This window comes from Stegostoma tigrinum, chromosome 2, assembly GCF_030684315.1.
Source record: "Stegostoma tigrinum isolate sSteTig4 chromosome 2, sSteTig4.hap1, whole genome shotgun sequence".
NCBI classification, from domain to species: Eukaryota; Metazoa; Chordata; class Chondrichthyes; order Orectolobiformes; family Stegostomatidae; genus Stegostoma; species Stegostoma tigrinum.
In genome coordinates, this window is record NC_081355.1 from 147,556,983 (window position 1) to 147,580,620 (window position 23,638).

At 42.8% G+C, this 23,638-nt stretch overlaps 1 protein-coding gene across 16 annotated transcripts in view; it reads left to right on the forward strand.

The window, feature by feature from the left end:
* The window catches only part of obscnb (obscurin, cytoskeletal calmodulin and titin-interacting RhoGEF b), a 760,766-nt gene that overhangs the window by 335,191 nt on the left and 401,937 nt on the right, over positions 1-23,638 (forward strand). For 13 of the 16 annotated variants that reach the window (XM_059639939.1, XM_059639947.1, XM_059639941.1 and 10 more), the window contains 2 exons: positions 115-381; positions 4,033-4,299. The exons of 2 other annotated variants lie outside the window; for them this stretch is intronic. In XM_059639939.1, the coding sequence (XP_059495922.1) occupies positions 115-381; positions 4,033-4,299 (534 nt within the window). The remainder of the gene's footprint in view (positions 1-114; positions 382-4,032; positions 4,300-23,638) is intronic. One more of the 16 variants, XM_059639961.1, reaches the window with a different exon arrangement.

Below are 23,638 nucleotides of genomic sequence, written 5' to 3' on the forward strand. Positions count from 1 at the left end.
GTCCATCTGTCATTCATCCATCCATTCACCCATTCGCTAACATTTATAGTGGACACTTAAACTTGGATGTTCATTGAACTATATCATTCTGAATTGAATTACTTTCTCCTTTAGTTCCACCTGTGCTTTTCAAAGAAGAACTTAAGAATGTGAATGCTGAAGAGAATAGTACAGCTACTCTTCATTGTCTGATTAGTAAACCCGATGCTCCAGTGAATTGGAAAAAGGGATCTCTGCTACTTCACCCAAATGAAAAGTATGAAATGAACCAAAAAGGTCCGTATGTTGAGTTACTGATTCACAGCCTAAAAGTGGAAGATGCTGGAGAATATACTTGTGATACAGGGGATCAGCAGACCACAGCGTGCTTAAAAGTGAAGGGTAAGACACGGATCATTGCATATAATTAAATAATAATGCGTTCCATTATGGAATATTTTATGGAGCTGACTGTTTCAAAACTCTTTCTGTAAAATGTCTGATCCCACATTTGTTTGATCGATAACTCTGGGTGTTGTGGATGTCTCATTGGAGCTGTAGCTTCCTTTTTGTGGTCCTATAGTATACTTGTGCATATTAAGATACTATTTATGTAGAGATATATATAGCTATTAATTAGAAATCATCTACTTTTCCTCCTGTTAGCACACATTCATAATGTGCATCTCAACTTGAGATTTGCCATGCTTCAAAAAGGTGTTGATGATTTATTGAGGTGTACCTTTATTCCTTTGCTAATTACACTGATGGGTTAAGGCTAACCTTGCTAATAAGATTTGAATAACCTCAAAACTGCATGGTTAGCCTCTACAAGCTTGTGTTGAGAAGCTGGAAGATGTGGTCAAGGATGCTGACTTAATAAAATAAAACAAAGAACTGTGGATGCTGGAGATATGAAACAAATATAGAAAATGCTGTTGAAATTCAGCAGGTCTAACAGCATTTGTGGAGAGAAAGAAAAGTTAATGTTTCAAGTCCAATGCTTTCCATCAGAACATCTAGGTCAAGATGCACATTAGAGATTAGATCTGGGTTAACCTTAATCTTGACCTTGTCGTTTCCAGCAGTTAAATAACCTCAAACAAGTAGTCAATGTCAGTGAATGCATTTTCAATTTTGAGAATCTACCATTTACTCTGCTATGCGCAGGCATTGCTAAATTCACAATACCCACTCCCACCAGCCATGTGTTCCCAACTTTTCTGATGTCTTATTTATGACCTCACTTGTGAAAAGCATATAACCTGGTTGGTCAGCCATTTCTTTGTTCTGGTTACAAATTCCTGTTTCTGACTCCAAAGAACCTAAATTTGGCTTCACCAATCTTTTTCTGTTCATATAATATAGAAACTTTTTTAAGTTAGCTTTTACGTCTCCTGCAAGCTTATTCTTGTACTCTTTTCCCTTTCTTAATCAGTCCTGTTCACCTCCTTTGCTGACTTTGTGTTGATAAGTTGGGACATCAGTGGGATTCTGTACACGTATACATCAGTATATCCCATTGCTTTGAAGTGAAAATTTAAAAAAAAAAGGAAAATTCATAATCTTGATGAAAACGAAGTTAAAAAGATGGTGGCATTATCTGAGATATTACTAGCATATTAAAGATATTTTAGATATCTGATAATGGGTAAATAATATTCAAACTGCTTGAATGCATTATTTTGTGTATTCAAATAGGCTTACGTTTGAAAATCTACTGTTATAACTGAAGTTATATAATGAACTGTTTCTCTCTAGTCTCACCACTCCACTGAATACAAATACTTTACCCAGTTATTGATTTGGCCAGTCATACATTTGATTAAAGCTGATTAATATATAATTAGAAATGTCAAAGTATATTCATTCTTCTAAATTAACAGCACCCCCCACCCAGAGAGACGTACCATTTCATGGGAAAAAATACTCTTTCTACAGAGCTTAATTTTGATCAATACTTTAATCAATAATTGTTGATTCTTGAAGGAAATAAAAATATGCTATGTGACATTCAAGATGGCTTCAGTTGGTATTCTGGCACACATAACTGGATGTCACCAAATGCAGCTGTTGTTGCTGGGACCTTTGCTGATGCAGTTCATTCAGAGTTTTTTTTCAGGGGAACTTGTGCGTCACTTTTTCAAGTCTATCACTGAACTCTAAAATATTTTCCCGGAAAGGCATGAACTGTACAGCTTCTCACTTTCAGCAAGGTCAGTGTCTCAACCAAAGTCCTAACACTGTCCATGCAAAAGTTAAAAGGTAAAGCCAGGCATGTGATTTCCAGCAAATAAGCCCAAACTTAATTACCAAGTGTCTTTAAACAAATACCTTTTTTTAAACAAAAATGTCTGGGTATGACTTCAGCACTCCACTTTCTACAATCCTTTAAATGTGAGTACTCAAAAAAAAAATTAGTAATGAAGCATCTTCACAACACTATTAGCTTGTTGAAGTCCTCTCTTTGCCTTAACTGAACCACATCAGTATGAATAACTTAATGAAAGCAAATTAGTGCAGATGCTGAAATCTGAAACAAGCAGTTCAAGTCTTCTATGAGAGATAATGGGAACTGCAGATGCTGGAGATTCCAAGATAATAAAATGTGAGGCTGGATGAACACAGCAGGCCAAGCAGCATCTCAGGAGCACAAAAGCTGACGTTTCGGGCCTAGACCCTTCATCAGAGAGGGGGATGGGGGGAGGGAACTGGAATAAATAGGGAGAGAGGGGGAGGCGGACCGAAGATGGAGAGCAAAGAAGATAGGTGGAGAGGGTGTAGGTGGGGAGGTAGGGAGGGGATAGGTCAGTCCAGGGAAGACGGACAGGTCAAGGAGGTGGGATGAGGTTAGTAGGTAGCTGGGGGTGCGGCTGGGGGTGGGAGGAAGGGATGGGTGAGAGGAAGAACCGGTTAGGGAGGCAGAGACAGGTTGGACTGGTTTTGGGATGCAGTGGGTGGGGGGGAAGAGCTGGGCTGGTTGTGTGGTGCAGTGGGGGGAGGGGATGAACTGGGCTGGTTTAGGGATGCAGTGGGGGAAGGGGAGATTTTGAAACTGGTGAAGTCCACATTGATACCATATGGCTGCAGGGTTCCCAGGCGGAATATGAGTTGCTGTTCCTGCAACCTTCGGGTGGCATCATTGTGGCAGTGCAGGAGGCCCATGATGGACATGTCATCAAGAGAATGGGAGGGGGAGTGGAAATGGTTTGCGACTGGGAGGTGCAGTTGTTGGTTGCGAACTGAGCGGAGGTGTTCTGCAAAGCGGTCCCCAAGCCTCCGCTTGGTTTCCCCAATGTAGAGAAAGCCGCACCGGGTACAGTGGATGCAGTATACCACATGGGCCTCCTGCACTGCCACAATGATGCCACCCGAAGGTTGCAGGAACAGCAACTCATATTCCGCCTGGGAACCCTGCAGCCATATGGTATCAATGTGGACTTCACCAGTTTCAAAATCTCCCCTTCCCCCACTGCATCCCTAAACCAGCCCAGTTCATCCCCTCCCCCCACTGCACCACACAACCAGCCCAGCTCTTCCCCCCCACCCACTGCATCCCAAAACCAGTCCAACCTGTCTCTGCCTCCCTAACCGGTTCTTCCTCTCACCCATCCCTTCCTCCCACCCCCAGCCGCACCCCCAGCTACCTACTAACCTCATCCCACCTCCTTGACCTGTCCGTCTTCCCTGGACTGACCTATCCCCTCCCTACCTCCCCACCTACACCCTCTCCACCTATCTTCTTTGCTCTCCATCTTCGGTCCGCCTCCCCCTCTCTCCCTATTTATTCCAGTTCCCTCCCCCCATCCCCCTCTCTGATGAAGGGTCTAGGCCCGAAACGTCAGCTTTTGTGCTCCTGAGATGCTGCTTGGCCTGCTGTGTTCATCCAGCCTCACATTTTATTATCTTCAAGTCTTCTATGACCCTTCTTTAGAACTCGGTGAATAATTCAAGACTAACTTTGTTTCCTTTTTGACTTTTAATGTGCTTGGAAAGAACTTGACTTGCTACACAGTAATTTACATTTCCAAACAAAACTACTGTCTCCCTTAGCTGCTCCTATAATTTTCAAACAAGAGCTTCAGAATGAAGAAGCTGAAGAGGGATGTACTGCCGTACTACACTGTGAGGTTACTAAACCTAATGCTTCAGTGAAATGGAGGAAAGGATTCATGATAATTCATCAAAGTGAGAAGTATGAATTAAGACAAACAGGTTCTTGCCTTGAGTTACTTATTCATAATCTAAAGCTGGAAGATTCTGGTGAATATACCTGTGATTCTGGGGATCAACTGACCACAGCCTCCTTAACAGTGAATGGTAGGACAACAGACATTTAATTATTGTAATATAATTATTGTTTATTTCATTATTTCTCGGGGGTGATGCTTTTCTCCAAGTTTATTATGAAGAGAATGCTGATTTTTCTTTGATTAAGAATTCATCACGTGCATTTCTCTTTTAAGTTGTAGTTTAATTTTTTGTCGTATCATAGTTCTATCAAGTTTTGTGGGAATACATAACATAATCTAGTCAGTATTCTGGATTTCTTTTATAAGAGTCGACGTGACATTGATATGAGGTGTTAATAAAACATTTCAAAATATTATAAAACTTCTTGCAAAGCATTCTTAAATGTTGCAGAAAAGAACTAAATAGCAATGAGGAGACCATGACTGAAATTCACTATTTTAGGAATAAATTAGAAGTGATTAAATCTGTTTTTACAAAACATTGTCATAATTTACAAAATACTGCTCCTTAATTAGTGAATAATACAGACCAGAGTTTGCTGAATTAAGAGCAGCAATCTACTGGTTTACTAATGTGCAAATCCACCTGTAATTTTTGGCAAGAAAGCTACCCTCTTAACAAAACAAATTGTTGAAAAAGCTCAGCAGGTCTGGCAACATAGGTGGAATGAAGTCAAAGTTGACGTTTTGAGTCACGTGAGCCTTCCTTAGAACTATTGGTTTGTATGCAGAAGATCGGGTTGGGCAGGGGGTAAAGAGTAAACAATAGTGGGTATAGACCTCAAAGAGAGAGAACAGTTGGACAGACAAAGGACTGGATTGGGCTAGGAGGGCGAAAAAGTATTAATGGGGACTGTTAGTGACTAACAATGGATTGTGTGTAATGGCAGACTATGTGATAACAAAGCCTGATGTGTAGGGTTTGGATTAAGGACATGGGAGAGCTCAAGCCCTGAAGATTTTGAAATTGATTTTGAGTCCAGAAGGCTGCAGGGTCCCCAAGTGGAAAATGAGACAGGGGTGTTGGCCAGGGACAGGGTGGTGTGTTGAAGTAGCAGGCAACCAGAAGCTCAGGATCTATTTTGCGGACAGAACGTAGGTGTTCTGCGAAGTGGTCATCCAGTCAACACCTAGTCCACGTCAGCTTCTCTTCGTTGTTCTGAGAAAGTGAACCTGAAACTTTGACTTTACCTTGCAGGATAGGTACTTTTGACTGTGGAGAACAGAGAATTGTAATGGTTGTTGTGATGAAGCACAATTTAGCAGTTTAAAATTAATCCGCATAAATGTCCATCTTTGTCACCCTTTGGCGTGAAGAAGAGAAATGGAAATTATGGAAGGAATAGGTTCTAACAATTGCAATTTAGACCCACTGTTCCCAAATGCATTGAGTACAGTGCAAATTTGCCTGCTATTCAGAGTCCTGCCAATTTTCACTTCACTGTTGATTTCGTGTACGTATCATCAAGGGGTCACCTGAGTGGTTAACACCACTTAAAGTTAGTTTGCACACTTACTTAACGTTAACCTTCATTTAAGATGGCGCGAATTGTGGCTGAAGCAGGTGCTGATATTTCCGGAAGGAGTGACACCAATGTGAGAAACATTGAAGTATGACACAGATAGGATCGGAAAAGGCTCGAGAGGGACATAAGTTAGCCAGGAAGGAGCTGAAGAAAGGGCTTAGGAGAGCTATAAGGGGGCACGAGAAAACCTTGGCAGATAGGATCAAAGAAAACCCTAAGGCTTGTTACACGTACGTGAGGAATAAGAGAATGACCAGAGAAAGGATGGGGCCGATCAAGGATTATAAAGGGTTTGTGTGTACGGAGTCTAAAGAGGTAGGAGAGGTCCTTAATGAATACTTCGGTATTCACAACTGAGAGGAACATAGTTGTAGGGGAGGACAATGTGAAGCGGGCTGGTAGGCTATAGGAGGTGAATGTTAGTAAGGAATATCCTTATGCTTCTTAAGGACTAGGACGTAGTCTAGGAATTTTGAGGAACCTGAAGATAGCTAATTCCCCCAGACCAGATGGGATTTATCCAAGAATTCCATGGGAAGTGAGGGAAGAGATCACAGGGCCTTTGGCGATGATCTTTTCATCCTCACTGTCCATGGGTATAGTGCCAGAAGATTGGAGAGTGGCAGGCATCATTCCCTTGTTCAAAAAAGGGAATAGGGATGACCTGGAAATTACAGGCCAATTCGTCTTACTTCAGTGGTGGGCAAATTATTGGAAAGGGCTCTGAGAGATAGGATTTATTACCGCTTGGATAAGCACAGTTTGATTCGTAATAGTCAGCATGGATTTGTGAGGGGCAGATCATACCTCACAAACCTTATTGAATTCTTTGAAGAGGTGACCAAACACATGGTTGAAGGTAGAGCAGTGGATGTGGTATACATGGATTTAAGTAGGGTGTTTGATAAGGTTCCCCATGGTAGGTTCATGCAGAAAGTAAGGAGGCATGGGTTAGGGGAAAATGTGGCAGATTGGATTTAGAATTGGCTGACCCTTAGAAGATAAAGGGTGGTAGTGGACAGAAAATATTCAACATGGTGCTCAGTTACAAGTGGTGTACCACCAGGATCAGTTCTGGGTCCTGTGTTTGTGATGTTTGTAAATTATTTGGATGTATGAGTGGAAGGGTGGATTAGTAAGTTCGTGGATGATACAAAGGGACAGTGATAGGATGTAGAGCTGGGCTGAGAAGTGGCAGATGGAGTTTAGCCCTGATAAGTGTGAGGTAATTCATTTTGGAAGGACAAACTTGAAAGCAGAATATAGCGTCAATGTAAAGATTCTTGGCACTGTGGAGGAGCAGAAGGATCTTGGAACTCATGTCTACAGTTCCCTGAAAGCTGCCAACTGGGTGTATAGAGCTGTTAAGAAGGCGTATGGTGTGTTAGCTTTCATTAATAGAGGGCTTCAGTTCAAGAGCTGTGAAGTTATGCTCTAGCTGTACAAAATCTTGGTTCAGCCACATCTGGAGTATTGTGTCCAGTTCTGGTCACCTCATTAAAGGAAAGATGTAGACGCGTTGGAAAAGGTACAGAGGAGGTGTACCAGGATGTTGCCTGGAATGGAGGGAAGGCCTTACGAGGAAAGATTGAGAGAGCTAGGGCTTTTCTCTTTACAATGACGAAGGATGAGAGGTGACTTGGTAGAGGTGTACAAAATAATCAGAGGTATAAATAGAGTAGACAGCCAGAGACTTTTTCCTGGGGTGAAGATAGCTATTACGAGGGGCATTGTTTTAAACTGAGTGGAGATAGATATCGGGGAGGTATTGGAGATGTCAGAGGTAGGTACTTTACTCGGAGTGTGGTAGGGCCATGGAATTCATTGCCAGAGAGGGTAGTGGAGTCGGCCTCATTGGGGCAATTAATTGGCTATTAGATATACTATCATCCATATGTCTAAGGTAGGGATGGAGGTTAGATAGTCCTTAGGTTTAGGGTAAAAGTTCGGCACAACATCGTGGGCCAAAAGGCCTGTAACCAAGCTGTACAGTTCTACGTTCTACAACATAGGACAGGCTGCATGATTTGGATGTTGCATTGAAAATTTGATGGAAATCGTGAGAGATATCATGCAGGTGGCTCTGTAGATGCACTGTCATTGGACATAGGAGCAAGTTGCTTTACTCATTTACTGGTTGTGGGCATCGCTGTTTTGGCCATAATTTATTTTTCGATCCTGATTGCCCTTGAAAAGGAGGTTGCAAGCTGTAGTTTTGAACTGCGGCATTCGTTGCCTGAACAGTGCTATTAGGAAAGAAGATCCAGAATTTTTAACTCGCAATGTGATAGGTGTTGAAGATTTGGAAGGTAATGTTGAAGGGACTTGGATGAGTTGCTCAAGAGCATCTTGTAAATCATACACACAGCTGCCACAATGCATTGGTTATGGAAGGAGTGAGTATTCAAGGTGAGATGCCAATCAGATTGGTTGCTTGTCCTAGATTATGTTACGTTGCTTGAGTATTATTAGACCATCAGACATAGGAGCAGAAATTAGGTCATTTAGCCCATCTTGCTTGCTCTGCCATTCAACCTCATTCTCGTGCTTTCTCCATGTAACCTTTGATCTCCTTGACAACTAAGGGCCTATCTGTGTGTTATATATAGAATGGAATCCCTTCAATGTAGCAACAGGCATTTGGTCGAACAATTCCACCCCAACTCTCTGGAGAATATCCCGCCTAGACCCACTCCCTGCCCTGTCCCTGTAACCCTATATTTCGCTTGGCTAATCCCAAGCCTAACCTATGCATCCCTAGACACTATGGGCGATTTAGCATGGTCAATCGCTTGACCCTCACATCCTTGGATTATGGGAGGAAACTGAAGTGCATGGCAGAAACCCACACAGACACGGTGGGAATATGCAAACTCCACACAGACAGTCACCCAAGGCTGGAATTGAACCAGGGTCCGTGGCACTGTGAGGCCACAGCGCTGCCTATATTCAATGACCTGGCCTCCACAAACTTCTGTGGCAATGAATTTCATAGATTCACCATTCTCTGGCTGAAGAAGATTCTCCTCATCTCAATTCTAAAAGGTCTTCCCTTTACTGTAAAGCTGTGCTCTCAGATCCTCGTCTCTCCTGCTAATGGAAACACCTTCCCAATGTACACTCCATTCAGTATTCTGTAAATTTCAATTAGATCCCCACCCCATCCTTCTAACTTCCATTGAGTGTAGACCCAGAGTGCTGAAATGTTTCTCATATGTTAAGTCTTTCATTCCTGGGATCATTCTCATAAACGTCCTCGAGATCTGCTCCAGGGCCAGTACATCCTTCCTGAGGTATGGGGCCCAAAATCACTCATGATGCTCTAGATGTCGTCTGACCAGAGCCTTATAAAGCCTCAGAAGTATACCCCTACTTCTATATTCTAGTCCACTCAAAATAAATACCAACATTGTATCTGCCTTCCTAACTACCAATTCAACTTGCAAGTTTACCTGAAGAAAATCCTGGAATAGGACTCCCAAATCCCTTTTTACTTCAGGTTCCTGAATTTTCGCCCCATTTAAAAAATAGTCTATGCCTCTATTCTTCCTACCAATGTGCATCACCTCATACTTTCCCACGTTGTATTCCATCTGCTACATTTTGCCCATTCTCCTAACCTATCAAAATCCTTCTGCAGCTTCCCCGCCACCTCAGTACTACCTGTCCATCCACCTATCTTTGTATCGTCTGCAGACTTAGCCGGAATGCCCTCAGGTCCTTCACCTAGATCATTACTATATAAAATGATAAGTTGTGGTCCCAACTCTGACGCTTGCAGAACACCACTAGTCACTGGCTGCCATTCTTAGTAGGACCCTTTTACCCCCACTCTCTGCTTTCTGCCAGACAGCCAATCTTCTATCCATACTAGTCCTTGCCTCTAACACCATGGGCCCTTGTCTTACTCAGCAGCGTCCTGAGCGGTACCTTGTCAAAGGCACCTTACAAAAGTCTGAATAGATAAAATCCAGTAACACTCCTTGATTTAACTTGCTCATTACCTCCTCAAAGAATTCTAACAGATTTTTTCAGACATAATCTCTCCTGATGAAACCATACTGATTTTGCCCTATTTACCATACACTTCCAAATATTCAGAAATATCATCCTTCAAAATGAACTCCATAATCTTACCAATGATTGAGGCCAAGTTAATCAGCCGGCAATTTTCCTTCTTTAGCTGTACTCCCTTATTAAAAGGAGACTACATAAGTGATTTTCCAGTCCTCTGGGACTCTCTATGACTCCAGTGATTCCTGGAGAATCACCACTAATGCCTCCAGTGTCTCTTAGCTAAATTTTTCACAACTCTGGGTGTCATCTATCTGATCCAGTAATTTATCCATCCTCAGACTTTTCAGTTTTTCTAGCACTTTCTCCTTGATGATGACCAGCATACTCACTTCTGCTGCCACCCTGCTGCTCCTCCCGCGCCCCCCCCAACCACCACCACCACCGACTGTCTTGAATTTTAGGGGTGTTATTCATGTCTTCCTCCATGAAGTCGGAGATAAAGTACTTGTTCACTTTCGCTGCCATTTTTGTTCCCCATTACTACTTCTCCAGTGTCATTTTCAGGTGGCCCAAAGTCCATTTTTGCTTCCTCCTTTTTTGACCTTTTATATATCTAAAAGAGCTGTTAGCAATCCTCTTTTATATTACTGGCTAGTTTACCTTCATATTTAATCTTCTCCTTCCTTACTTTTCTCATTGTCCTCTGTAGGTCTTTGTAGGCTTCTCAATCCTCTGGCATCCCACTGCCCTTCGCTGCATTGTATACTTCCTCTTTTTTATTTTTCTACTGTCCCTGACTTCCCTTTCAGGCATGGTTGCTGATCCTGCCTTTAGTATTCTTCTCTCTCCTCGCGGTAAATTTTTGCTGTGTCTACTGAATTACTCCCAGAAACCCCTGCCATTGCTGTTCTACTGTCTTTCCTTCAAGGCTCCTCTCCCAGTCATTTCTGGTCAACTCCTTCCACGTGCCTCTATAGTTGCAGCTTTAGAGCTGCATACATCCAGGCAAATGTAGAGTGTTCTAACACACTTCTGACTTTTGTCTTGTTGATTGTGGACAGACTTTGGGAATCAGGAGATGAATTACCCAGTACAGAATACCCAGCCTTTTGACTTACTTTTGATTTTTAAAAATTTGTATTTATTTTATTCCTAATATAGCAAATTTCCATCATGGACTTCTCATTTGTACATCTTCGAGGCATAGCGATGAAACCTTTGGTTCAACTTGTCCATGATGACCAGATATCCTAAATTAATCTAGTCCCATTTGCCAGCAAATGCTAACAAACCCTACTTGTTCACATACCCATCCAGATGCCTTTTAAATGTTGTTGTTGTTGTACCAGCCTCAACCACTTCCTCTGACAGTTCATTCAATACATGTAACACTCTCTACATGAAAACTTTGTCCCTTAGGTCCCTTTTAAATCTTGTCCCTGTCACCTTAAACCTAGGCCCTCTAGTTTTGGACTCCCCCACCCTGATGAAAAGGACTTAATCATATACCCTATCCAGGTCCTTCATGATTTTATAACCACTATTAGCTTCTGATGCTCCAGAGAAAACAGCCCCAGCCTATTCAGCCTCTCCCTATAGCTCAAACCCTCCAACCCAGGCAACATACTTGTAAAGCTTTTCTGAACCTTTTCAAGTTTCTCGACATCTTTCTGATAGCAGGGATACCAGAATTGAATGCAGTATCCCAAAAGTGGCCTGACCAATGCCCTGTACAACTGCAACCTGACTTCCTAACTCCTTTACTCAAAGCACTGACCAATAAACACAACAGTATCTGAGGCCTTCTTTTCACTACCCTGTCCACTTTTAACTCTATAATTTCTTGGAACAATGAACTGAACTCCACATCCCTTTGTTTGGCAATATTCCCCAGGGTCTTACCATTAAATGCATAAGTCCCGCCCTGATTTGCCCTACCAAAATGTAGCATCTCATATGTATTGAGAGTAAACTCCATCTGCGATTCCTGCACCCACTGGCCTATATGAACAAGGTCCCCTTTGTACTCTAACATAACCTTCTTTGTAGTTTTTTTTCTGCAACAATTAACTATAATTTTCGAGAAGCTCTATATTATTTTTAAATGTTTTACTAATATCACATACTAACATTATACATTGAAAAGAAATCTATATTATTGTCTGGGTTGAAATATATATGTGATCACAAAACGATGAGTATGTATCCAGCCCGGGTAGTTTTCTGATCATTCTAAAAATGTCAATTATGGGTGATGACAATGCTAATGTGAGACAATTAGATTTTACCTCATTAGAGGTGTTCATTGCCTGGCATTTATGTGGCACAAGTATTACTTGCCATTTATGAGCCTTAACCTGGATGTTTTCATAGGGGCAGTTCGGCACGGATTGCACCAACAGGAATAAACTATTGTGTAGAGTTTACCAATGCATTCTTTGAATGCCTTTCCACTATCATCCCTTTAAGTAAGAAAACAGAGAAATAGAACACTAGGTTCTTCCGTGATTTGCTGTTCAGTCATGGTGACTGAGCCAGTTTTCTCCAGAATCTTTTTGTATTTCAAAAATATACTTTATTCATAAAAAATCTCTTTGATTGTATGCACAGCTACAAACGCAGCTTAGTTCTGTGCAGTAGCGATCAAGAAAACAAACACACATTTGAGTTTGACTCTATCCAAGTAAAGACATCTCTTACAGATGCAAGACTATATTTACATGCATTTGAGGCACCGGGAGGGTCTGATAACTGAATGGACCCCTATTTTAACTTCAGTAGGATGACCTCACGTGGCAGTCTCTCCCCACTGTGCCTTGGCGGTAGCTGTCGCAATCATTTCTGAGAACGTAATCCTGGATCTTGGAATGTGCCAGTCTGTAACATTCCATTAAGGTCACCTCCTTGTTCTGGAAGACCAACAGTTTCGGGCAGACCAAAGTGTGTCTTTCACCGAGTTGACGGTCCTCCGGGCACAGTCTTGTTGTGTGTCTCAGGCAGTGGACCATAGAGCACAGAACCCTGGGTCACAGAGCTGCTCGGGATGAACCTGGACAGAAGCTACATATCTTTCTCCAGACTTACTTTGCAAAGGCACATTCCAAAAGGAGATGTGTGATAGTCTCAACCGCTCTGCAGCTATTTTGAGGGCAGTCTGCAGTGGTACAGACTGACCAGATATATATGAAGGATCTCGCAGGTTGTGCCCTTCACACCACTAGCCAAGCAATGTCTTGGTGCTTGTTGGAAACTTCTGGTGACTAGACATTCTGCTAAATGACTTTGACAGTCTGCTCAGGGAATCACGCAACAGGATCCATCCTATCCTTTTCCCTCAGCATCTTAAGGATGCTGTGTGCTGACCTGATGGATCTGTAGCCAAAGATCTTTTTCTTTGCAAATTTCTCCATGAAGAAAAAATGATAGGGAACAGTCCGACTGTTTGGAGCATTTCACAGCAACAAGGCCAGTCCCATACTTCGCGACACCGGATTTGTGTAGAACCTCAGTATGTAATGACCCCAGATTGGACCTCAATAATATTCCTTTGCCATCCTCTGTTTGATGCTCTTCCTCATGTTTTGGGGAGGTTGAGTGGGGTTTGGGTTTCTTCCATGATCTGCTGTTCAGTTGTGGTGACTAAGCGACTTCTCCCAGAATGCTGCTCTGTGATCTCCCCCTGCTGCCCTCCATAGGATCTAATGGCCCACAATCTGTCAGAACCAAGTCATTCCTCATGGCATCCATGGTTTATCTCATTTAGATTCAGGAACCTAATCTCAGAATCGTCTCCGTTACTCTCAATCTTGATCAGGAATTTTGTCACATTATGGTCACTCAACCCACAGGGTCCTCACACAATGAGATTGCCAGTTTTTCCTTTCTCATTACACAATCTAGAATGGTCTGACATGTAGTTGTTTCCTCAATGTATTGGTCCAGAAAATCATTGCTTATAAACTCCATAAATTTCTCCTCTACGATTTTGTTACTAATTTGATTTTTTTTTTGCATATACTGCCAACTATTCAACAATAATAGCCACATTATCTAAACAGGTCACCTAACACAGTGACACATTTACCATTCTCTTCCATTTCTGTTCATGAATGTTCCAGCTTATAAAATCAGACAATAGAGTTTGCAAAACATTGCTCAATATTTTATCCCTATTGTGACACCTGCATAAGGAGTCTGCAGCCAGGATAAAAGCTTACATATAGGGCAGATATCAGGCCAGTGGAGAGAGTGTTCGCATCTAAGTTTTCCATGGCAAAATTCATATGAACCCACTTTGATAGAGCAGCCCACAGAAGAACAATGATGGATCAGCACAAAAAAAGTACTTGGTGCATGGATGTCTACCAAAACCCTGAATTCATTGTCAAGGAACATGGAGATTCCACTGCCACCTTGGCACATGGCCATGGACAGAGCCCATCCTTTTCAGCATGGAAATGAAGGTCAACTGCAGACATGTTTCTGCACTGTGCCATTACACAATGCCCGATAGCCAGTATTGCCGCTTCCATTGAAACATATGCAACAACCACCCAACATAGAGTCATACAGCACAGAAACAGACCCATCGCTCCAACCAGTGCATGCCAAGCATAATCCCAAACTAAACTAGTCCCATCTGGCTGCTCCTGGCCCATATCCCTCCACACCTTTCTTATTCACGTACTTATCTAAATGTCTTTTAAATGTTGTAATTGTACCAACATCAACCCTTCGTCAGAAGTTCATTCCACATGCAAACCACCCGCTGTGTAAAACATTTGCCCCCATGTCTTTTTTAAATCTCTCTCCTCTCACCTTAAAAATGTGCTCCCTAGTCTTGAAATCCCCCATCCTAGCAAAAAGACAACTACCACTAACTCTAACTATACCCCTCATTGTTTTATAAACTTCTACAAGGTTGCCTCTCAACCTCCTATGCTCTAGTGAGAAAAGTCCAAGCCAATCTAACATTTCTTTAAAACTCAAACCTTCCATACCCAGCAACATCCTGGTAAATCTCTTCTGAACCTTCTTCAGCTTAATAATATCCTTCCTATAACTGGGCAGCCAGAACTGGACACAGTATTCCAGAAGAGGCCTTACCAAAGTTCTGTACAGCCTCAACATGATTTCCCAACTCCTGTACTCAGTGCACTGAGCAATGTAGGCAAGCATGCCAAACACCCTTTTTAACCATCCTATATTTGACACAAACTTCAAAGAACTATGTACCTGAATCCCTGGGTTCCTCTGTTCTATGACACTACCCATGTTTGTTGTACCAAAATACATTATCTCGCATTTATCCTCATTGATCTCCACCTGCCCATTGACTCATTTGCTCACAATCATTTTATAATCTTGGAAAACCATCTTCACTGTCTACTATGCCACTTACTTTGGTGTCATCAGCTAACTTACTAACCATGCCTTCTATATTCTCATCCAAGTAATTTATGTAAATGACAGACAAAAGAGGACCCAGAACCAATTCCTGTGGAACACTACTGGTCACAGGTCTCCAGTCCAAAAAGCAACCCTCCACGACCACTGTTTGTCTCCTGCTGTTAAGCCAGTTATGCATCCAAATGGTAAACTCTCCACTGTATCCCATGTGACCTATCTTCAGTTACTAGTCGGCTATGCAGAACCTTGTCGAAGGTTTTACTAAAGTCCAAGTAAACAATATCTACTGCTCTTCTTCATCAATCTTGTTGGTAACTTCTCAAAAAAAACTCAATCAACTTCATGGGACATAATTTTTCTTGCACAAAACTATGCTGACTATCCTAATCAATTTTTGCCTCTCTAAATGTGCATAAATTCTAACTTCTTATAATCACCTCCAACAATTTACCCACAGCGAAGTCAGACTCACAGGTCTGTAGTTTCTGGTTTCTCCTTACAACCTTTCTAAAACAAAGATACAGCAATGGCTACCCTCCGATTATGAGGCATCTCACCTTTAGTTATAGATGATGTAAATATTTCTACAGGTTTATTTGGAATCATACAGACTTTCAGAACACAGCCCCTTTGTCAGGTGCAGTGAGAGGGCAGGGCACACTGACAGAATTTATAGGTTGAGAAATCAAAAAATCATACAACTGGTGTGAGTGGAGTGTCAGCTAATAAGTCTGTACGTATGAACAGGTGTGTTAGACTGTGTGTAAAATGTTTATAAAGCCAGTCGGTGCTGTGCTATCATGACAATCATGATGAAATAAACGAACATCTTGGAGCCTCCCAGTGCCACAGTTGAAAACCGTACCACTGCAGAGAAATCCATTGCCCACTAATCTGACCATAGCCTTCAACTGGATAAAATCAAAGTGCTTAGCGAAGGGCTTAATTTCTGCCCCGCTACCAAAATGGACCCCACTGTATCACAACAGACACAGAGGAATTCATCAGGTGAATGATGCTCTGGGAATTCTTCCACAATCCCCAAGATGTCAGCCATGAGCCTAGTGAGATAACCGATGAACCGGAACAGTCGACAGAGAGATCATTGGTGCAGCGACCAAAGGAGGAGTCAAATTGGACCCCTTTGGAACGCCGTTGCCCTAGGCTCTACATGTATACTCAAGCCTTCAGGAGATGCATTAACACCAGATTCATCAGTACAAGGTAGCACAGAACGTCACCCAAGCACAACACATTGCCATCCGTGCTCTCAAGACCAATTGCAACATTGTGATCAAACCAGCCATTGTTATACAAAATAGAATGGACTACTGCAAAGAAATGTATGACAGTTGAGCAACAAGGAACCTATGGACAACGTTTTGCCGATTCCCCCCAAAGAATACACATATCAACTCACCAGACTGATCAAGACTTTTGATCCAGTCCTTCAGAGTATCCCATGCACTCTCATTCTGCATTCTTCTTGCATAGGAGACTTCTACTGCCTTCTGAAGATACACAAAGCCAATACAATTGGACGCCCCATCATATTAGGCAATGAGACCCTGTATGAGAACCTTTCTGGCTATGTTGAGGGCATCTTGAAACCCACTGTACAAGAAATCCCCAGCTTCTATTGCGACACTACAGATTTTTTACAGAAACTCAGCTCCCATGGCCCACTCGAGTCAGGAACACACCAGCATCCTCTACGATGTTGCACCGCTGCAACAGCCTCGGTGCTCAATAATAACAACTGCCAATTTTCTAAACACTATCCTACAATTCATCTGCTTTGTCCTTAACCACACCGCCTTCACCTTCGACAACCAGTTCTTCAACCAGACACACAGAACAGCCTTGGGGGCCAAATTTGCATCCTAATATACCGACATTTTCATGCACATGTTCGAGCAAACTTCCTTGCAGCTAAGCCCACCATCCAACGCTATACGCCAGATATATTGATGACGTTTTCTTCCTTTTGGACTAATGGTGAGGAATCAACAAGTTTCATCCCACTGGCAGACTTACTGTGGGCGTCTCTTCAGTATCAGTCACATTCTTCGACACACACATCTTCATCAGGGATGGACATCTCAGTACCTCACTGTATCATAAGTCCACGGATAACCTCAAGATGCTGCATTCTCTAGCTTCCACCCTAAACATATTAAGGAAGCCATCCCCAATGGTCAGCCCTGCACATATGCAGGACCTGCTCAGATGAAGAGGGACACGACGGACACCTAAAGGTTTTGAGAGATGCCCTCATAAGAATGGGATACGATGCTCAACTCATCGATCATCAGTTCCGATGTACCACAATGAAAAAGTACAACAACCTCCCCAGAAGACAGACACCGGTTAACACTGATACAGTACCCTTTGTTGTCCAGTACTTCCCAGGAGCGGAGAAACTATGCCATGCTCTTTACAGCCTTCAAACTGACAGTAGGAGTGTTTTTATCGAACCAGGACAAAGACTCAGGAGGCAGGTAGGATTCAGGCAAGTGGAAAATGTTTATTCCAGCAGAAACCAGTTTATGCAGGGAGCAGGCCAAAGGATCTTCCCTGAATCTGGCTTCGGAATTTAGATCATTGACACACCCTCAGCTTTTACAAAGAAATACAGCATTTTTATACAATTTGTGTTACAGTAATCAAATACAACGTAGTCATCATACTTCTTAATTCAAACGCCCAGTCCCATGGGTCACTTCCATGGACAACCCCAGATTCCCATGATCTCATGGCATTAGCTAGACATTGTAATCTCTAGGCCTTGGGATCTTCCTATGCATCCTATTGGTTCGCATTCCAGAAGTTTAATGGCCATACTCCTTTGGATCTTGAGGTTGGTTTGCTCCCCGAGCTGGTTTGTTGTTCCACATACGTTTCGTTACCATGCTGGATAACATCATCAGTCCCGGTTCAGATGAAGCGTCAGTGTGTTTTCCCTCCTAGGGTCTGTTGAGCTGGGATAACAAAGTATGGAGCTGGATGAACTCATCAGGCTAAGCAGTATCTTAGGAGCCCAAAAACTGATGTTTCGGGCCTAGACCCTTCATCAGAAAAAGGGGATGGGGACAGGATTCTGAAATAAATAGGGAGAGAGGGGGAGGCAGACTGAAGATGGATAGAGGAGAAGACAGGTGGAGAGGAGAGTATAGGTAGGGAGGGGATAGGTCAGTCCGGGGAGGTCGGACAAGTCAAGGGGACGGGATGAGGTTAGGAGGTAGGAAATGGAGGTGTGGCTTGAGGTGAGAGGATGGGATAGGTGAGAGGAAGAACAAGTTAGGGAGGCGGGACGAGTTTTGGAATGCAGTGGGTGGAGGGGAGATTTTGAAGCTTATGAAATCCACATTGATACCAGTGGGCTGCAGGGACAAGCTAATCAGAGACAGGCACAGTGATTCCTAGAAGCCTGGTAGTCCATGAGGAAAGCCATCAATAAACACGTAAAACTCGATCCCATATACGCTCCACTACGAAGGAAAACCGGAAGTGAGGCAATCCAGCTCAACAGACTCCAGAGTTTAAAAACCAGGCGGGAAAACACACCAACGCTTCATCAGATGCTGCACTGAGGATGTTACACAGCATGGTAACAAAACGTCTGCAGAACATCAAACCAGCTTGGTGAGTCAACCAACCTCAACTCCTTCGGGTCTTTCTCAGGCTTGCTTATCTGTAAGGACAGCTCAAATTCTATAACACATCGTATTTTGGTGCTGCCTTTTGCCACATTCAGTCACTCCTTTTATTTTCTCACTGTCCCAATTACATAATGTAAAAATAAAAAAGTCAATTAGTTTTAACTAATTGCTATAAGATTAACTTCCGTTGTAAAGTAAATTACGTGTGTAACGTTATACAACTACTTCTGCTGTCAGCATTTTGTAATTTATGGGTTGTGATCAATCTATCTTGTTCAGGACAAGAGAGAAAGTGTCATTTTTAGCTAGAAACTATTTAATAATGCTGGTAGCTTCAAAGAGCCAACTATTTATTATAAAATAACTAACTGTTATCCTTGCAGCTGCTTGAGGTCTTAAACAGCACCTGACGTAATTCATTTACTGGGACAATCACCCTTTCATTAGTAAAGCTGGAATCAGTCATTTATCTATCCGAAGGCATCCTTTTATCGGAACTGCCTCTGATGGAAACATACAGCGTTCTTTTACTGACCTTCTAGCAGTTCTGTTCATAGGTACCATTGTATTTCACTTTGTGAGCAAGCTGCTTAGTTTTGCTTAGCCATTTTGTAAGCATGTTCAGGAGCAAGTCACCCCCTACAATGACGAGGAGCATCTTGCTAAGATCTTCCCTACACCTCCACTTCTCACCATCAACCAACTGCCAAACCTTAAACAGACCATGGTTCATAGCGAACTACTCAGCCTCAGGACAACCTCAACCACAACACCACACAACCCTGCCAGCCTCTGCAAGACATGCCAGATCATTGACTTGGATACGACCATCAAACATGGGAACACCACCCACTATGTTTACAGCTGGTATCATGTGACTCAGCCAATGTTGTCTATCTCATATGCTCCAGTCAAGGATGCCCCAAGGCATGGTATTTTGGTGAAACCACGCTGACCCTTCGACAATGGATGATTGGACACTATGCATCAATCACCAGACAGGGATGTTCCGTCCCAATCAGGAACAATTTAGCAATCAAGGCCATTCAGCCAGTGATCTTCGGGTAAGCATCCTCCTCAGTGGACTCCAACACAACAGAATTGACGAACAGAGACTGATAGCCAAGTTTCATACCCATAAAGATGGCCTCAACCCTGATCTTGGGTTCATTTCACGCTACAGTTGACCCCAACACACTGTTCCGTATCTTTAAAATCTTCCTTCCTTTCCTATTTTGACAGCATCACCTCAATAAGTTATCATCTCTCTAACTTAATTCATTTTTACAGTTTTTAGTTATTACACTGTCTCTCACATACACTCTCACATGCACACTCTTTCTCACATATGCATGAGCGCACACAAACACACTGTCTCTCAAAGTCTTGACAAAGATCTGCAGCTCAGGTTGTGGGTGAGGTTGTTAATTGTGTGCCGAGCTGACTTATTCTCATTCAGACATTTCATTACCAAGATAGGTGACATCATCAGTGGGGCCTCCAATGAAGCGATGTTATTCAACTCTGCTTGGAATTTATATTGTCTGGTTCATTGTGGTGAGCAGTGTCCTTTCCCGGTTTTAATCTGTATGGGTTTGCATATGGGGCTCAATTCTATATGTTTGTTGACTACATTACAGGTGGAGAGCCATGCCCCTAGGAATTCCCATACTTGTGTATGTTTGGCTGGGGCAACTATGGTTACTTTGTCCCAGTTAAACTGATGGCCTTCATTGTCTGAGTGTACTGATATTAAGGAGAGTTAGTCGTGCTGTTTTGCTGCTAGCTGATGTTCATGTATTCTGATGGCTAGTTTTCTTCCTGTCTGTCCAATGTAATGTTTGTGGCAGCCGTTGCTGGTATTTTGTGGGAATGGGGTCTTTAATCCCTGTGAGCATTTGTCGTAGAGTGGCTGTGGGCTTGTGGGCTACCGTGATTCTGAGTGGTCTTAAGAGTATTGTTGTCAGTTCTGACATGTTCTTGATGTAGGACAGTTTGGCCAGTGTGTTAGGGCCTATTGTGTCCTCCGGTTGTTGTCTGTATGTCACTTTTATAGCGAGGATTTTGTGTAGGTGTGCTTCCTCTTTTCTGCGTAATTCCGGAGTGTTGCGGTGTGTCCTGGCCCATTTAAATAGGGTCCTTTGGGGTGGTTGCTGTGGAAGTTGAAGATTTGATTAGTGTGGGTTGCTTTTATGTATTCTGAGGTTTGGAATTCCCCGTTGGTCATACACTCAACTTTAACATCCAGAAACAAAAGTTGATTATTGTTTTCTTCTTCCCTTTAATTTAATTCCTGCAAATATGCTGTTGCTGAGGTGGTGGGTCTCTTCTAATTTGTTGTGTTATATAATGAAAAATGTGTCATAGAACAAAGAAAATTACAACATGGGAACAGGCCCTTCGGCACTCCAAGCCTGCACCGATCCAGATCCTCTATCTGAACCCTGTCATCTATTTTCCAACGATCTGCATCTCTGTGCTCCCTGCCCTTTTCATAAATGATGCTATCGTGCCTGCTTCTACCACCTCTGCTGGCAACACCTTCCAGGTGCCCACCACCCTGTGCGTAAAGAACTTTCCACGCATATCTCCCTTAAATTTTTCCCCTCTCATCTTGAAATCATGACCCCTAGTAATTGAGTCTCCCACTCTGGGAAATAGCTTAATGCTATTCACCCGATCTATACCTCTCATAATTTTGTAGACCTCAATCAGGTCCCCCTCAACCTCCATCTTTCGAAATAATCCTAATCTACGCAATCTCACTTCATAGCTAGCACCCTCCATATCAGGCAACATCCTGGTGAACCTCCTCTGCACCCTCTCCAAAGCATCCACATCCTTTTGGTAATGTGACAACCAGAACTGTATGCTGTATTCCAAATGTGGCCGAACCAAAGTCTTATACAACTGCAACATGACCTGCCAGCACTTGTACTCAGTAACCTGCCTGTTAAATGAAAGCATGCCATACGCCCTCTTGGCTACTCTATAGATCTACATTGCCACCTTCAGGATACAATGGACCCGAACACCCAGATCTCTCTGTGCATCAATTTTCCCCCAGGGCTTTTCCATCTACTATATAGTTCGCTGTTGAATTGGATCTTCCAAAATGCATCACCTCGCATTTGCACGGATTGAACTCCGTCTGCCGTTTCTCCCCGCAACTTTCAAATCTATCTATATTCTGCCTCATTTCCCGACAGTCCCCTTCACTATCTGCTACTCCACCAATCTTCGTGACATCTGCAAATTTGCTAATCAGACCATCTGTACATTCCTCCAGATCATTTATGTATATCACAAACAACGGTAGTCTCAACACGGATTCCTGTGCAACACCACCGGTCATAGTTCTCCATTTTGAGAAACTCCCTTCCACTATAACTCTGTGTCTCCTGTTTCCCAGCCAGTCCTCTATCCATCTAGCTAGTACACCCTGGACCCCATGCAACGTGACTTTCTCCAAGCCTACCAGGGGGAACCTTATCAAATGCCTTACTGATGTCCATGTATATAACATCTACAGCCCTTTCCTCATCTATCAACTTGGTCACTTCCTCAAAGGATTCTATCAAGTTGGTAGGATATGACCTTCCCTGCTCAAAACCATGCTGCCTTTCACTAATAAGCCTATTTTCTTCCAAATGGGAATAGATCTTATTCCTCAGTATCTTCTCCAGCAGCTTCCCCACCACTGATGTCAGGCTCACTGGTCTATAATTACCTGGATTATCCTTGCTACCCTTCTTAAACAAGGAGCAAACATTAGAAATTCTCCAGTCCTATGGGACCTCGCCCATGCTCAAGGATGCTGAAAAGATATCTGTTAAGGCCTCAGCTCTTTCCTCTCTTACTTCCCTCAGTAAGCAGAGATAGATCCCATCCGGACCTGAGGACTTAAACACCCTCATGCCTTTTAGAATACCCAACACTTCCCACCTCCTTATGCAAACTTGACCTAGAGCAATCAAACATCTATCTGTAACCTCAACGTCCATCATGTCCCTCTCCTCAGTGAATACCGACGCAAAGTACTCTAAGAATCTCATTCATTTTCTCTGACTCCTCACGTAACTTCCCTCCTTTGTCCTTGAGTGGGCCAACCCTTTCTGTAGTTACCCTCTTGCTCCTTATGTATGAATAAAAGGCTTTGGGATTTTCTTTAACCCTGTTTGCTAAAGATATTTCATGACCCCTTTTAACACTCCTAATTCCTTGTTTCAGATTGCTCCTACTTTCCCGATATTCTTCCAAAGCTTCACCTATTTTCAGTCGCCTAGACCTGATGTATGCCTCCTTTTTCCTCTTTGCTAGTCTCTCAATTTCACCTGTCATCCACGGTTCCCTAATCTTGCCCTTTCTATCCCTCATTTTCACAAGGACATGTCTGTCCTGCACTCTAATCAACCTCTCTTTAAAAGCCTCCCACATATCAAACGTAGATTTACCCTCAAACAGCTGCTCCCAATCCACATTCCCCAGCTCCTGCCAAATTTTTCTATAGTTGGCCTTCCCCCAATTCAGCACTCTTCCTTTTAGGACCACTCTCATCTTTGTCCATCAGTATTCTAAAACTTATTGAATTGTCATCATTATTCCCAAAGTAACCCCCAACTGAAACTTCAACCACCTGGCCGGGCTCATTCCCCAAAACCAGGTCCAGTATATGCCCTTCCCGAGTTGGACTATTTACATTCTGCTCTAGAAAACCCTACAAATTCTGCTCCATCTAAACCCCTAACACTAAGTGAATCCCAGCCAATGTTGGGAAAATTAAAATCTCCTA